The sequence below is a fragment of the Echinops telfairi genome, unplaced genomic scaffold (assembly GCF_000313985.2).
Source record: "Echinops telfairi isolate 266 unplaced genomic scaffold, ASM31398v2 ScPeMD7_7412;HRSCAF=8450, whole genome shotgun sequence".
Lineage (NCBI taxonomy): Eukaryota > Metazoa > Chordata > Mammalia > Afrosoricida > Tenrecidae > Echinops > Echinops telfairi.
In genome coordinates, this window is record NW_022111312.1 from 2,773,880 (window position 1) to 2,790,582 (window position 16,703).

The 16,703-nt window shown below is 56.7% G+C and overlaps 1 protein-coding gene across 1 annotated transcript in view; it reads right to left on the reverse strand.

The window, feature by feature from the left end:
* HECTD4 (HECT domain E3 ubiquitin protein ligase 4) overlaps positions 1 to 16,703 on the reverse strand; it is a 112,988-nt gene that overhangs the window by 16,748 nt on the left and 79,537 nt on the right. Inside the window, exons 46-58 of the mRNA XM_045296692.1 lie at positions 14,783 to 14,946; positions 14,189 to 14,426; positions 13,282 to 13,418; positions 12,726 to 12,852; positions 9,650 to 9,787; positions 8,204 to 8,340; positions 6,346 to 6,506; positions 5,259 to 5,440; positions 3,567 to 3,772; positions 3,254 to 3,384; positions 2,565 to 2,770; positions 1,475 to 1,654; positions 6 to 408 (exon numbers count right to left, since the gene is read on the reverse strand). Of these exons, the coding sequence (XP_045152627.1) occupies positions 6 to 408; positions 1,475 to 1,654; positions 2,565 to 2,770; positions 3,254 to 3,384; positions 3,567 to 3,772; positions 5,259 to 5,440; positions 6,346 to 6,506; positions 8,204 to 8,340; positions 9,650 to 9,787; positions 12,726 to 12,852; positions 13,282 to 13,418; positions 14,189 to 14,426; positions 14,783 to 14,946 (2,410 nt within the window). The remainder of the gene's footprint in view (positions 1 to 5; positions 409 to 1,474; positions 1,655 to 2,564; positions 2,771 to 3,253; positions 3,385 to 3,566; positions 3,773 to 5,258; positions 5,441 to 6,345; positions 6,507 to 8,203; positions 8,341 to 9,649; positions 9,788 to 12,725; positions 12,853 to 13,281; positions 13,419 to 14,188; positions 14,427 to 14,782; positions 14,947 to 16,703) is intronic.

A 16,703-nucleotide genomic window follows, 5' to 3' on the forward strand; every position in this document is an offset into this window, starting at 1 on the left:
AGGACGATGAGTCGCTGAGGTTTGGGCCGGTGGTGGAGGTCACCCCGCTGGCAGTGACACTCATGTTGGTGGGCAGGGTGACTTCGGCGACGGCCAGGCAGCCTTCCATCAGCGCGTGGAAGTACGTGGAGAACCTGCCCTGCTCGGCGGCCACGGCAGCCCCGGAGCTCCCGCAGGGCCCGCCCGAGACCCAGCTCTGGGCCTCCTCGTCATAGAGCTTGTGCAGCTCCGACTGCAGGGCCATCAGCATGGCCAGGCAGGGGTTCAGCTGGAGGGCGATGGAGGTGGACAGGCCAGCGGGGTGCCTCCTCTGCTCCAGGGCGTGCACCGTGCGCAGCAGCTCGGCCAGCAGGTGGAACACCTGCTCCTTCACGCAGGCCGCCATGTCCGTGGTCCACAGGAAGCTCCCTGAGGGCAAAGTGCGCGGTCAGAACAGTGGCCCCGAACGACCCTGCAGTGTGGGCCTGCGTCCTACACACACAGAGTGGCACGGCCGCTGGGGCTGCAGCTGGGGCTTCTTCGGGTTGGGCAGCATGGCCCCAGAGCTGCGTGTGGTCTTGCCCCTGGGCCACAGGGACAGCACGCCTGGAGTCACAGAGGAGACATTATTTCCTCCCTCAGAAGGCTGTCGAGAAAGTTGGTGACCAGCCACTAGCACCGGTTTCCCGCAGGGAACAAGGCCTCTATCCCTCCCTCCAGCAGCTGCCCCTGACATGACAGCGGATGGCCTCAGAGCAGAGACTGGCCACGGCCTTCTTGTCCCCCCAGACAAGTGGTTAAAACTTGAATCAGCGGCCAGCTTTAAAACTGGGGCATTCACTCTGTGTATTTCTAGCTTTATTGGTAAAACAAGCAAACAAAATCCCCCAAAATGACCAACCCCCTCCCCTGGCAGGACGGAGGCCAAGTTCTCATGCAGCGAGGGGAGGCAGGGGGCTCAGGGGCAGCCTGGCGGGGTGGGGGTCATCTGTCACTTTTCTCATTTTATCTGCACTGGGAACTTTTGAACGACGGAGACATTCCTTCCATTGCAGCCTTCCCCTCTAACTTCTGATTGTTTTAAGAAGGTTTTATAAAAATAAAAGAAATTCAAAGAGAGGGACAGTTGGCAGAAGGCTGCAGTAAAGACCCAGACACGAATGGCCTAGGTTCCCCTGCGAACACGCTGACCAGCATTCACCCCCGTCCCACCTTGGTTTCCGATTCTTTCCAGAAAAGGTGCATGTGTCCTTATGTCTCACCCTTAAACACATCAGCAGTTCTGTCATCCAGTGGAGCTCCACCCTGACTGATGGCAATTTGGGTGGTCAATTGTCACATGTGAACTGGTCACTTGTGAGGCCTATGATGCTGTGTCCACGTGGTCAGACTGTTCGCTTTTCAGGCCCCCTAGTGGGCTTCCCTGCCACTCTCCACCCTGACCCTGGGGAGCCCACTGCCTGCGCCCCTGGGTCCTGGGGCGAGGGAGCCTCACCCAGCAGCTCCACTACTTGCAGGAGGACGGACGTCGGGATGGTGTCAGGCTCGTCCTCCGACTTGCCCTCGCTGTCTTCCGACCTCCAGGAGAGCAGCTGCTCGGCGAAGGCCATGGCCAGCGGGAACTCCAGCGGCAGAGAGTGCAGCATGAGCACAGCTCCCGGCGTCGGGGACACCCCTGCAAGAAGCCAGGCGCATGGTCACTGGGGAAGGAGCGCCGCCTGAGAAAGGGACCTGTCAGGCGTGGGGCCCAAATGGGGCCTGGGAAGCCCGCCTTGCCCCAGGGGCGGAGTCTCTTTGGGTGGGAGGAAAGGTACCTCTGGAGGTTCCCAATGAGCACCAGGTGCCAGGGGACCAGAGTCAGTACAGCTTTCCAATGGACCTACTTCCTGGGTGCTGAGAGACCGGGGAAGGACCGGCCAGGGAGCCCTCGGTCCCCATCATGGAGGCTTCCTGGGAAGGTCCCCAGCTTGGTAAAGAAAGGCTCACCCTTGGGTGCAGGTGTCGCCCAGGAAGACCATGACACTTACGGAGTGGACCAGCAAGGCACCCCTAAGACTTAACGCACTTCTAAGATGCTGGGTTTTGACTTTTAAAATTTTTCATTCAGCCATTGCGTGGGTGGAAGTCTGATCCAAACTGCCAGCAGCAGTGAGAGAGAAAGGGCCCGGGCTGGGTGTAGCTCCATCCTGCCCACCCTGCCCCCAAGCCCATGACAAGCGGTGCTCACCGCGGGGGAGGGAGGGGGGGAATGAGAGGTGCGATGGTGAGCTCTTGTTCTCAGCCCGAGGGAACAACTGAGCTGGCACAGGACAAACACAGCCATGCTCACTCATTCCCCCCCAGCACGCGGTCGGGGTCACAGACTCGGCAAGAACCACCCACCAAGGATCTCGCCTTCCCTCCTGTGCAGGTCTGTTCATTTATCGCTCTGAAGCTCCAACGCCGCCCCAGACAGGGCGAAGCCTTTATCTCGGGAAATGGGACCGTGGGCACAAGATGTGTTCTAGGCTCTGGGAAGCAGAGGCGGATGGAGACTATAGTCCTCGCCGTGGGAGGGTAGGGGTGGGGTGAGGCGGCTTACTGACCCAGCTTGATGTGGACTTTGTCTGTGGAGAGGATCACCGACGGGTACTGGTTGGTGGTGGGAGGCGGCGTGAGGCCGGTGTTGGCCGGAGACGCGTCCCGGGGGTAGCAGACTGCTTCGATGAGGCTGAGCTGCCCGCTGCGCTTCACCTTGTGGCCCAGGCCGTATACCAGCACCCTGGCCCAGGGGGCCTTGTACAGGGAGGAGCTGGGGGGGGGGAGGCAGGTGTCAACCGGAGACAGGCCTGCTATTTCACGAGATCCCACCAGCCCCGATCACGCCTTCCTTCTTTAGAAGCCCTCTGAGCCGCTCCACACAGAGCGATTTCCCCAACACAAAGCACAAAGGACTTTAAAATGCGGTCCAGAAGGTTCGAGTCTGAGCGAGCCTCTGGGACAAAGTGGAACTACACGCTGTGTTTCCAGGCTGGCCTCCCCAGGGGAGCTAACGGCCAGGCCTTTCCTCCTGCGGAGGAGCAGCAGCGGGTGGGATGGACCCACCAGCCTTTCGGTCTGCAGCTGAGCACTGAACCACTGTGGCACGAGGGCTCCACTTTGAAACACCGTGGCCTTAGAACCCAAACCACTTATGTTTTCCCCTCTGTCACTTTGAACAGAAGCGTTTGACTTGCCCCCTCCCCACCCCCAAACCCCCCTTTCCGCCACCCCATCCGCAGAGCAGGCCCCTTACTCTTTGCGGAATCCAGACTGGCTTTCTTTACAAGACACGACCACAAAAGCCGCACCAGGGAAGTTGACATCCATGTTGACCTTGGACTCGGAAATGGGGAATTCTTCCGAGGGGAACTGCTCGGGGGCTGTCTGTAAGGAGACGTTTGGTCAGGCACGTGCGTGAGACTCGTTTTCTCAGCTCCCTGGGCTGTTAGCGAGTGCTAACAGCCAGGAGGGGAACCCTGGGGGGCTGCGATGGCACCTGGAGTGAGCAGGGCGGGGTGGGAATGCCTGGCTGAGGGGTGTGTGCAGCGTGACAGACAGCAAGTTACCTGCAGGAAGGAGCAGAGCTGCTTGGTGAGCTCCAGCAGGCTCTCCTCGCCCTGGTGCAGCGTGCGCGTGATGGCCACGTTCAGCCACTCGCGCACCGTCTGGGCGCTGCCCTGGTAGAAGAGGTCGGTGGCCGAGCAGTTCTGGCCGTGGCTGCAATGCTGCAGGGACTGCGCCAGCAGGATGGAGCTGGAGCTGAGGGTGCCGTCTGCAGACAGGGAGCAAAGCACCCGCTGACAAGAAGCCAGGCAGCCCGTGGGGGCCAAGTCCGACGTAACAGAAAATGAGCAGCACGCCCAGAGACACCACCACCACCAACCAGACCCTTCAGGCAGTTACGACGGGTGACCTAAGGTGCATGCACCCCACCCGTCCAACTGTTCCCCTCGTGGATCTGTTAGTGGAGCCTCGGGGAGGAGCCTCGTTCCAGACGCAGAGGGTGACTAGGGCCCCAGCCTCAGGGCTTCCACCAGCTTCTCTCAGACCAGTGAGCCTGGTCTCCTGTGACTCTGAGATGGAGCTCTTTTCAGAGAGGTGACAGTGGTGGCTGGGCACCACCCAGTTCTTTGGTCTCGGGGTTGTGGACACGGATGTTTGCATGGTCCCTGAGTCCACTGGGCTGTTTCACGTATTTCTGATTTTCCAGGCAGGGGGAGATCAACGCTTGTACCTTGAACGGCCACTCACAAGCTTTTAAGACCCGGCTGCTCCTCACCAAAGCAGGGTGTAGCACATGCTCTCGGTGGACTGTGTTTATGCCGACTGACCTCAGTGTCTGCAGTCCCCAGGACCACTGAAGGAAAACCTGAGCTGCTTGCAGTGGAAGGGGTACCCGAGCCTGGCCCATCTGGCTGCCCGGGCCCACCCGGAGGCAGGGTCGAGGGGCTGCCAGGTGTCTTGGCGCAGTCTGTAGAGCAGCAGGTTTGATCATCATGACAACACTCGGGATGTCTGCACGTTCAGGCTCTCGCAGGCACGTTCTACGGCTCCACGTCTGGAGGTAGGCTAGCAGACTCCGGTGCTCACAAAGACCAATGGAGAGGTAGCATGTGCACATACACACATACAAACACGTGCACACACACGTGTGCTGCCAGGGACTCCGCAGCGGTGAGCCGGAAGGCAGCTACCCCCAAAAGGGAGTGGCTGGAGCCTGCCTCACCAGGCTGCTGTGACGGCTGCTGGGGACCGTGTCGCAGGGTGCAGGCGGAGAAGCAGAGGCAGACAGCAGACGTCCCTCAGTCTCGGGCTTGGCAGCGGGAAGACCAATCTTGGTGTGTGCCAGGGGAGCAGACGTATGGTATCGGCCCTCCCCGCCCAGGGCCCCAAGTTCATCAGACACCCCAGGCTGGCCCACTCAAACAGCTCCACTCGGACTCTCCAGGTCTGAAGGCTCTGCTGTGGAGGTGCTTGGGAACGGGCAGGCTGGCATTCTTTGGGCTGGCTGGGCACAGTGAGGCCATTTCATCAACAGTACGTCATGTCCCTTGACTCACTTTGACTTAGTTTGGGAAGCTCCGCGACTGTTAAGACTGACGACTAACGTGAGGAATACTCCTAACGGTGCTCAGAGACGAGGGGGATCGGCGCCCTCCAGAGGAGGAGGATGGGAGAGCCCAGCACACATGATGCTGAGACCTGGCCCAGTCTGGGGCCTGGGGCTCTGGGGCTGACAGTAGCAAAGCCATGTTTACCTGGGAGGGGAGGGGCGAGGAGCTGGTTGGACAGCAGCTGCAGGTGCTCCAGGGTAATGTCCCGGATGGCTGGGATGTGGAAGAGGCGGGTGAACAGATGAGGCAGCTTGGGGGCGAAGATGTTGAGCAGGGCCATGCGGCAGTAGAGCCTGGCCAACGCAGCCTCGCAGCGCAGCAGCTCTCTACAAGGGAGGGCGGGGGTGGGGGGGTGGTGGTTAGCTCCGGCGTCTACGTGCACCGCCAGCAGCAGGGCTCCTGCTGGACAAACCTGTACGATGCTGCCCTTGGAAAGCTAATGCCAAGGTGGGCTATTTTGGCCTCGCAAAGGTCCTCATCTACCTGCACGTAGGATCAATTACCCGACCGGGGACTGACCATATCCAAGTGGAGGTGTCAAGGAGTCACCTGGACACGTGGAGTTCCAGTAAGAGGTCAAAGCTAGAGACACCGTCAAGTTAATAAGGGGTTCAAAACCGTGACCCTAAGGAGAGACTGTGGTGACTAGTGGGTAAATAACATTGAAAAAAAAAAAAAGTTTAGGAAACTCCATTTATGATGATGTTTTCTTTTTGAATTGCTACCAGGAGAATTTTTAAGACCAAAGGAAACAATTCACTGGGGAATCAGAGTGAGAGGGAGGGAATTTTGCCGGATCTTTGGGTTTTAAGCCACAGGGGTGGGCGTGTGCCTTTAACATCTCCTGCTCCCGCACAGAACCCCACAAGGTGCAAACTGGCAGATTTTAGCTGTTTCCAGCAAGCACTTGATAAACCCAGTTAGCTTAACCAAGGCAACAGCTGGCAGCTCACATGGTGCCCAGCGTCCTTGGAAGACCTCCTCTTCACTCACTTCATGGTCTTCTCCTGGCTCTCTGAGCACCTTCTCGATCCCCCATGCTTAGCAGAGAGACGGTGCACATGCCAGGGACCCCAGCCACCCGGCTCCCATTCCACTGTGCTGGTCCCTCCCGCTAATGCCTAGCTTTGAAGGCAGCCCCCTGCCTTCTTGTCAAGGACAAATGGGGCACCTGGTCAAATGGGGGGTAGCTTTTGATGGCCACCTCCCTAGCAGGAAGGCTTACGTGTACCTGTGAATTTGAAGGCTGGTGTTGTCCAGTGTGACCAGCCCGTTGGTGGCAGTCCGGCGATAGCCTGCGGGGGGCCTTTCCAGCCTATCAAGGGGGTACCAGTACCGGACCAGCACGCCTTCACTTCGCAGGTACGTCTCCACTTGCACCAATTCATTTACCTACAGCAGTGGAAGGGGATGGTGTTTCGTTTTCCAAGTTTAGAAAATATGTGAAGTAACATATATATCTCCAACACACACACACACACACAGACCACACACATACAAGCTTCAAAAAGGTTCCTGGACAAAAACTATTAGCTACTGGACTGAGGCTAAGATTCACAGGTAGCTGGCCAGGACTGATAGCAGTTATTGATTTGTTCATGCCAGAGAGCAACTAGAGTTCTTACAATAAGTTCGTGAGGTCGTGAGAATGTACTGGAGAGAGCAGGGTGCTGCCCTGTCTCAGCACTGTCTCAGCACACCCGTGGCTGCCGGGAACGAGGCGTGCTGCTCTCGTGTCAACGCTTTTCTTACAGCGTGGGACCTGCCGGGTCGATTACCGGCAGGAAAGTCAAAAGTAAGTTCGTGCGGTGCCTTCTGGACTCAAGTGGCAGTGGCATTGTTACGCAGGGATTGTTTTAAAAGGGGATCAAATTACATGAGGGATCACAGGGTCATGATACGCAGGGATTGTTTTCAAAGGGGATCACATTACACGAGGGATCACAGTCATGAGGAAGCATGGGATTCTTGAGCCGAGTTTTTGTTTCTCTGCTTTTGGGTCGGACGCATTTCTCTTGCTGGACACTCATGCGTGATGTGTTCTCTGGGGGCCTGGGTCAGGCAGCTGTGTTGCACGGCACGGGGAGGTTAACAATCTACTGAGGGCCAGTCTCCATCCCAAAGTCCCCTGCTTCAGGCAGCCACCAAACAGCAGCCTGTCCACAAAGAGTTCGTGGTTTAAGTAAGTCCTGGTAAAACGGAGTCCACGGACCGTGGAAGAGTTTGCATGATCTGGATCCTCAGACCGAGACCAGCACTTAGCTCTCCTTCGTCACAGGCACGGCTTTCTATCAGAGACTCCACTCTCTCGTAGGTCCTCGGGGTTTCTCGCGTCAGCCTCAGGATGATGCAGTCACAGGGTCCTTTCTCTAAAGCTGGCTTCTGCTTTCCTCTCGCTCCTGTTGCTTCTCTACCCTTCACCCCACAAAAAGCTCGTGAAGACCCCAACAAGGAGTGCTCGAGTTTCACACACCGACCTCTTTTCCAGACAGGGAAGCGGCCGCCAGGAGAACCAGGGGGATGATGCCACCGCCACCTGACCAGGCTCTCGCCGCCACGGTCACGATGACCACAGGCCAGCCGGTTGCCATGGAGCTGATTCTGACCCAAAGGCCCTCCAGGACAGAGCGGACCTGCTCCCTCCAGTTTCCACAGTCAGGTCTGCCATCTCTCCAGGGTCAGCCCCCTCCCCTGCCTCCCGAGGGCTGTGGTTGGCCCGTCAGTTAGTGGTCAAGTGCTGAATAACTGCACCACCAGGGATCCTTTATGAAGGACCGGGGGAGTTCTTCCCCTGGGCGCGTGGGCTGGTGCAGCAGGGACCCCCGGTGAAAAGGGCTGGAAGAGCACACTGTGGGGGACGGCATGGTCTGAAGGAGCCAGGGGCACCTGCTCTATGACAGGCCCTGATGCGGGTCCATGGGGCATCCTCTCTGGCCAGGCAGTTAACGGGTTTCTCCGTCCCTAACTGGAAGGGCAACCCTCCTGGGTAAACCCCGCTGAAGGGACGTGGAGTACAGGCATGAAGGTCTGGCCCCATACAAGGGCTTATTAGACTGAAATCGTATTCGTCTGAAAGACAGCTCACTTACTGAGTCAACATCTAAGACAACTCCGTGAAGCCCAAAGGTTTTCAGCATCCCTCGGATGGCGAATTTTGGCAGGGCGGTGCCGACGGCATTGCTGGCCACGTTATTGCTGTCTGGAGAGCGGGTTACCACCGTGAGGCCTGAGGAGCAGGGGGGCGAGAGTCAGTGTTCAGCAGCAGGGACCGCCATCTGCCAGTAAAACAGCTCTGACAACACTGAGCGTTAGCCTCAGGTCAGAAAGGATGAAAACAGGACACGGCTCTGAGGCAGCACAACAAAATGGTTTAAGAGCCCTAGAACTCATCCGTCGTGACAACGGCCTGATGTTTTGAGTGACAAATGCAAATGGGCAGGGGATTTGAAGACATGGTTCCCCAAAGAGAAAAGGAAAACCATCATTGGTCAGTGGAGACCTACCACTCAAGCCCACGCCACCACCATCGAGTCCATGCCAACTCAGAGTGACCCTATAGGACCGAGGAGAACTGGCCAGCGGGAGTGGAAAGCTAGTGAGCTCAAACTGCTGACCGTTGTCCCCGGGGGTCCTTTGACACCCACTAGGCTGGCTCTAAGGGGCACACACACTGCAACAGCCAGTGGAGAGGACCTGGAGGAAATGGATGTGCGCCCCCTGCTGGTGGGTGTGGACGAGGGCGCTGCCACTCTGCAGAGGCCGATCCTCACCCCTGACACACACAGGGCCTCAAGAGCTCAGTGATGCAGACATCCCTTCTGCACACGAGGCAGGAAACCACGCGTCCACACAGACGTGTACAGGGCCTTTCCCTGCAGCCGTTACTCGTAAGAGCCGAACTGATCCATGGGCACAGGGAATGTGGGGCAGCCGGGGTGGGGGGTTGGGGTGAGAGAGTGCGCTGTGCCACAGCATAGGCGGGCCTTAGAGGCACTGAGCTGAGCGGAAGCAGCCGGATGAGGTCCAATGGATGTCCAGGACAGGCCAATGCAGAGCCCAGGGGTTGACTGGCCATCTCCAGGGAGTCCAGGGGAGAAGGAATCGGGAGTGGGGCAGGGCTTCTTCAGGCTGATGGTTATGCAACTTTCTACACGGCTCAGCTCCACTTCATGAGGGTGAGTCATATGACTCCTGTCTCAGAAGAGGAGGAGGAAAGGCCAGGGGTCGTGGCCCACCCTCCTGCCTGAGCGCTCTGCTGTGTCTGGAGCGGGCCCTCCACCACTGACTTCTCACAGTAAGCGGCTCGGGCTCCACATTGTCCTTGGTTGGTTTTCTGTTCCCTTGTTTCTCCGCAATGTGCAATCGAGTGACGTGAACCGACTGGGAAGGGCAAGCATGTGGGACAGCATGTGGCCCGAGCACAGTCAGCCCGGGAAAGAGGAGGGCCACCCCAGGGCAGCCAGGAGCTGCCTGGCTCAAGGTCAACCGCTCACTTCCTAGGACACCTCAGAAGCAAAAGAAAGGAGATCACAAACCTTTTCGAACTTTATCGATTGTGAACTTGTTGGCTTCGTCTTTGATGTCCTCAATGGTGGGGAGATAAAGGTCTCTCGGGATGCCACCATTCTCTTCATAGAGAAATTCAACCGTCTGCCTGGCAATATCGACCATTCCTAAAAGACAGACCCCAACCCAGCTTGGCGTGACTCTAGAGGGGCCACAGCCTTCTCACTCACCACTCCCTCTCCTTACACCTGGAATGAGGAGAGGAGAGAGGCCGGCGTCAGCCACCTTTGGGCAGAGGTGACTATAAAGTGTCTTACCACCTATAACATGGGCTCTGACTCCCTGCCCCACCTCTAGGGATCTTGCCCACAGAAGCACAGGCACAAGCCGGCCGAGGGGCCTGGGTAATAAGAACCCAGAACCAGAGAGAGCCCAGGTGTTCATAGATAGCAAACATGGTGGCACCTTATTGGGCTGCCACTACCTTTCAGTGACAATGACAGGGCTGGGGAATGTCTTCCTAGGCAAACAATGAGCGCACTACCCAGTTTTTGTCAACGGTTCCACCCCTCTCTGGCTATTTCCCTCCGTGAGTTGTAAGCCCCCAATACAGTCCTTCTTATTTCACATCATGAACCAGGTGAGAACGGCAACTTGGCGGGATGGCCTGTGTCTTGGGGTATTATAAATTTTCTGCCTTTGACGGTGTGCAGTCGCGCTATTTATCTGCCGATTGCTTGGTCTGGTGGAAATCACTGAGCACCCTGTCTCTGGCAGCCTCCCTTCTGACACAGGCTCCAGCCTGCCCTTTCACCGAACCTTGTGGCCCTGCATTGGGCTGTAAAAGGAGGAAAACTGAAACTGAAACTTATAAATTCTTTCATGGCACAAGCTAGTTTAAAAAATAAATACAAATCGGAGACTGGATCACTTGAGAGAGAGACAGACAGACAGACAGACAGACAGACAGACACACACACACACACACACACACACACACACACCCCGTTGCAACCACAAGGTGGCGTATTTGCCCATCACCTGTTGCTCCCACTAGATAGGAGTTAACCTGAGCTGGGTGAGAGTAAGGACCAACCTAGCCTTTGCCTTTTGCCCAGCTTCCAGCAGATTCCTCATTCCCTCGCACAAGGCCCACCCTTAGGAGGGGCTTGAATGTAAAAACGCACAAGAACTACTGACTGACCAACCGACTTGTGCCGGGCTTCCAAGCAGCCAGGGACCAATGTGGCCAATTTATGTTTCATCAGTAAAAGTTGTTTGAAAGCAATCTAAAAGGACACAGAGATGCGAGACTGGTCGGAGGGCAGCAGGATCTCTCAGGAAGGCCGACACTGCCCCACTGGCTCCTGCGCACAGGCTTCCCTACCCACACCTCTCACTGCTGCACCGGCTTGGCCTTCCTGCAGTTCCCGAACAATCCACACTCACCCTCATTTTCCCAAGACTGCGCCCATTTAAGAGACAAGTTAACTGGGAGGGCAGAGAGGAGGGCGAGCAGAAGGTCTGCGCTAGGGTTTGGGTTGGCAGCTGGACTTGAGTTCTGAGGGAAGAGCAGACGGCATGTCCTGCGATGGCAGCGGACAGAAGGCTCTTCCCGGAGGCTGAGTGCCAAGTGTTCAGAAGCAAAGCTGTCACTTTGAGGACCAAGATTCCCTGACCCCAGCCTTGGTCTTGTCTACTGCCTGCCAGAGCCTCCTATGAATGCTCACTATGTGAACGAGGAAGAGGAGCGGATGCTGCCGCTTGGAATGATGGTCACGGCTAAGAATCCTGAATCGATCACAAGCTGCCAGAAGAACAAATAAACTTGTGTTGGAAGACGGAACAGCCACAATGCTCCTCAGAACCAGGAATAAATAGCGAGCCTCTGCCTCACGTACGTGGGGCATGTTGTCCCTGAAGAAGGACGTCATGGTTGGTAAAGCAGAGGGGCAGCGAAAAAGATGGATGGGGCAATCCAACAAGATGGACCGGCACCATGGTTGCAGCAATGGGCTCCAACAGACTGACAATTGTGAGGATGGAGCAGGGCTGGACAGTGTTTGAGGCAAAAGCCAGGCCAGGAGACAGACTGGTGACACAGGGACAACATCTCTGGGACTTCTGATGGCCAGGTGATGGCAGAAGGCCCAAGTTCACATTCCACTGGAGAGGGCAGCTGAGTCGACTGGAAAAGGCATTTCAGCATCTTGAAACGTTATGCAAAATCAGGAAGCCTTACACAGAAACAAGCTGCGTGCCCATAAGACTCTGGGATAATTCTGAGTTCATCTGTATTATGAAATCTTTAACTTGTACTATTTGTAGCTTGGAGACACAGTAAGGATTTTAGCAGGTCTGGGGAAAGAACATATCATCATCATCGTGACCATGAGAAGAATTCTATTAACTGAATGCTGACCGTGTGCCAACCATCGTTCTAGAAACTTTGCCTATACTAACCCAGCTATTTCATATACGAGACATAAGCAGTCATTACATATAAAGCAGGTACGGAACCCTTTCTTGACCCATGGGATGAATACTACTCACCAGCAATGCCAGCCTCTCGGGGTTCTTGGGAGGCTAGTATCCCAGTCTGCCCTACGACCCGGAGGGGACTATGGCGTGCCTCTGGAGAAGTGGGCCTCGCCCCACCAACCCTCCTACCAGATCACCTGGGACACATGTCCCACAGGACTGAATCAAGATCCAGATTACTGACAGAAACATCCCCCTTTCAGCATGCCCTCCATGACTGGAAAACACATGGTGTGAAGGGATAATTCAGAGTGGAGAAGAACATCGTGCAGGAAGGGTTACAGATGAGAAAGGCCCGCAGAAGTTCAGTAACTTTCCCATGGCTACACAGCAGGGAAATGGCTCAGTGGTGACTGTAGCACTAGCAATCCACCTTTCTGCTAGCCCACCTCCATCCCCACCCCGCAGCTTCATCTCGGGGCCTATCAAGCCAAACCGAAGGTTTGCACTGGCTAGGAAAGCCCACCACAGAGTTCACCGACGGAACAGTGGAACCCACAGTCAGGTGGGGTCAGGTTTAGGTAAGCCCCTCTTTCTTGGTTGGGAAGAGGAAAAGGCGCAGACCTAGTTGTAACGCCCCCTTGATCTGGTCCAGGCCCGACTTCCGCTCCGCTTCATTGCGGAAGCGTCTCCGGATGGTGGGAAAAACCTTGGTCTCCCAGGCCTTCACCAGCAGGGCGTAGTGGTCCTCCTGGAGGGAGACAGCAAACACAGCATCAGAGAAGCAGCGCCCTGCATGGGGCTCAGGCCTGCCCTTCCTCATCCCTTCTCCCAACTCCAAAGCCAGCGAAGGCAACAGCCGGCCAAGTACGCCCCTCAGGGTCAGCTAGCCTGCCTAAGCGCCTCCTCTGCTGCCAAGGCAGCGGGACGCAGCGCCCCTGCTGGATCGCCAGCCCCTGGCACTCCAGTGGGCAGAAAAGCCCAGCAGACACTGCTCCTGGTGGGAGGTGCGGCCACTGAGCACTGAATTCAGAGTCACGGAGCAAAGATGACCCAAGTGAGCGTGTGACAAATCCAACCTTGCACCCTCTGCTCAAACCCCCTCCCGTGGTCCTTCCTGGTCACCAGGGAGCTACGTGAGCACCGCTGTGCCCGGCGGCCACGCCCACAGGCCTCTTACCTGTGGGATGTCGTCATCATCGTCATCGTCACTCTCATCGTCGGCAATGGGGGGCGGGTGGGGGTCTGGGCCGGAGGTGATGAAATTCTCGTAGCTGAGCTCCACCTTGCAGCGGCAGGAGGTGTCGCTGTCGTACTCTGAAACGAGCACAGGAGCGTGAGCCCTGAGCACGCGCAGGCTGGGCACACCTGCCCACCTGTCTCTCAGTCCGGCACAGGCTCTCAGGCTGTGGGAGATAGGGGTCCGAGTACTCTGGGGGGTGGGGAGCAGGGCAGAGTATAAGCATAGTGCCAAGGAATAAATAAACGTTCATGCTAAATGTGCTTTTATGGGTAATATTAATTCAACACAGAAGATACTTTGGAAAGTGCATCACAAGAAGTAAACAGACTCGAGAAAGAGCTTACAAACCAGCATTTCCCTGGCCAGATCTTTCAGCCGGTCTGCTCAGGGCCCCCCAACCCTGCACCTCCACCTTTTACAGTCAGGTTAAAATAACCAGCACATGTTTACAATGCACACCTGCATCTCCCTAGATTCTACAATGACCATTTTACTATTCTTGGGTGATCTCAGTTTTAAAAATCATCTTTTAAAAAAACCCTGAAAACTCCACATTGACCAATTAGGAGATTTTACATGGAAATGTTGGGGGGTGGGCTTTTCTGCATCAAATGGGGATCTCCCCAGTTTCCATTCCCGTGACTACAGACAGGCCTCCCGTGGGGATGTGGGGAAGGCCCTGTCCAGCCTGCCCTGCTTCCCCCTGCTCCACCCTCTCTCCCCAGTCTGGTCTGCCATTTACCAACCCCTGCTTGGGGTGCAGAGGCCCACGGGAAAGGGGTGGGGAAATTCAGAGCTCCCACTGGCCCGGGGACCAGAGGTTCGCCAGGAGGCGGTGGCTTACGCTGCTGAGCTGTGGCCACAGCCGCGATCCGGCACGGTGGCCCATGAGTGCCGGGGTCTGACGCAATACTGGTGCCGGCATCGTTGTCACTGTCCGACGCCATGGCAAAGGGCAGGGCCTCGAAGTTAGCGCTGATCTCTTCGGCCAGGTCGGTGCACAGGTCGGCGGCGTTGCGGTGGGCCTGCCCTTCAGCATAGGCAAACGGGCGGGAGCCAAAGTTGGCCCGAGTTTTGGTGTTCTGGAAAGGACAGCAAAGGAAAGGTGTGAGGGAACTTAGGCTTTAAGTAGAAACAGACTCGGTTTTAACACTCAACTCGGGTACATGCACTCGAAGGCCACCCCAAGGAATGGCTCCTGCGCGGGGCGGCAGGGGACACGGGCCGAGGGCCTGCATGGCCCCTTGGAGAGCCGCGCTGGCGGCCTTCTCGCCTCCCTCTCGCCCTCCTTCCTGCTGGCTGAGGCACCCTGCCTGCCTTCCTCACGTGAGTGTGCACCCAGCGCCACCAGCTTGACGGCCTGAAGTTCGTTCCCCATTCCTTCAAGGAACAAATTCCGCAGCAGAATTTGACTTCCTTTCCAACGAGGGGAACTTGCCTTTTTCTGGATGTGAACCACGGGCCACATCCCACCAGAGACGTCTTCAAGGTAGGGCGCGAGGCGCTGCCCGCAGTAGGTGAAGTACACGCGGCCCTTGGCCGGCTGCCCTGGAGGGGGCGGCGTGCCCTCGGTCCTCTCCCAGCCGATTCCCGCCACGTCACCTGGGGCAGAGAGCGAGAAGGGAAACAACACATTTCTTCCCCAGCTTGCAGTCTGCATCACAACGCCACATGATCACTAACTTTTCACTTACGGACTGGTGCCCAGATTAGTCAGCATATCGTTGTTGAAAATAGACATAGCGTAAGACAGTACATAACCTAGACAAAGCACTTAGAAGAAAATCACTTAGCGTGTGATTAATGACTGCAACTAGGCATTAAGTTGAGCATGAATTTCCCTGGAAGCCAAGACAGTGCCTATAACTAAGAAAACCATTTCCTCCCCCCCCCCCCAAAAAAAATAAGGGATATAAGGTTCTCTTCTTTACGGCAATGGCTCTGCAGATACTGGACATAGAGGGTAGAAAGGCAGTGTTTTGCCTGTTAGCTCGTGGAAGGTGTAGCAATGATCTTCCATGGTTTTTGAAAGTCAACCTTCACCATAAGCTGAAGGGACCCCACGTCATCACATCGTGCGCCCTCACACAGGTCTCTAAGATGCTCTGCCAACAGCTAAGACATGAGGGGTTTTCTGAGGAGGCTACTGGACACCAGGGGGGAGCTTGCAGACCCGAGGACCATGTCTGCTACCTCAGCTCGATCAGCGGCTGCAGACAGGCACGAGCGCGTGGGGCTTCATGGCCTATCAGTGTATGGAGTCATTGAACTCTGCTTGGCGTCAGAGCCTCGCCTGCTTTAGAGTCCACAGGAAGGGCGGCTTCACCATGGCCCGGCGGGGCATCCCCAGGCCTTGTCGAAGATGTGGAGGAGGAATACCAGGAGGGCTGGCCTCGAGGCCCCGACTTGTGGACACGGAACTCCTGGATGCTTTTCTGACACAGACTCACTTCCCTGAGAGGCAGCGTGTGCAGAACCAGAGGTGTGGTCCAAGAAGTGACGGAAGAGGGGGTTGTGCTTCCCCTGGCTGCTCCAAACCCGTGCTCCATGCTGAAGGTGCCTCCGAGCACTCAGCTAAAGGGAGGACCACCTAGGTGCGGAGTTTCACATTTCCAACGTGACCCCAAGTGGAGGAGTGCGTGCCATTTGACAAGCAGCTCCCTCCCGGGAAAGTGACAACAAAAGTTGCCCCCTGGCAAGGATCGACGTCGACCGATGGGATGGGGTCACTTGAGTGGCCCCATCTGAGCCCCCTGCACCACCTGCCACATACAATGGCCACGTCCAACGTATCCAAGACGCAGGGGGAGGCTGGCGAGGGGCTGCTTCGACCGCCACGTTGATGATACACACCAGGTTCTTTACCAAAACCCCAACCGAGCTCGTTGCCACCGGGTTGATCCCACTCAGAGGACAGGGTACAACTGCCCCTGTGGGTGTCCTTCCTCCGGAAGAGGGACTGGTGGTTTGGGGCTGCGGATCTCATGGTCGGCAGCCCCACACGCAGCCCCTCTGCTTCAGAAGCACAGGGCTTCTCTCCAGTTATTTTCGTGAAGGCTGACCAGGGAAGGTCCACTGTCTTGTTACTGAATCGACCGCGTGGCTAAAACATGCAGGCGACTGTTGGGTCTCCGAGCGCAGAGTCAACAGAAGGGGTCCCTTGGTCATGCCTTCCTCAAGGGATCCGTGGCAGATCTCTCTTGTTTGAAGCTGTTGGGCAGCTTACCAGTGGAGAGCTGGCTGATGGAAAGCCCAACTTCCAGAGAGAAGCAACATCTCAGGGGGTGCTTTAATGACAGAGGGAGGGAGGCCAATAGGACTCATATGTCCCTCAGGAGGGGGCTCTTTCAGGAAGGGCT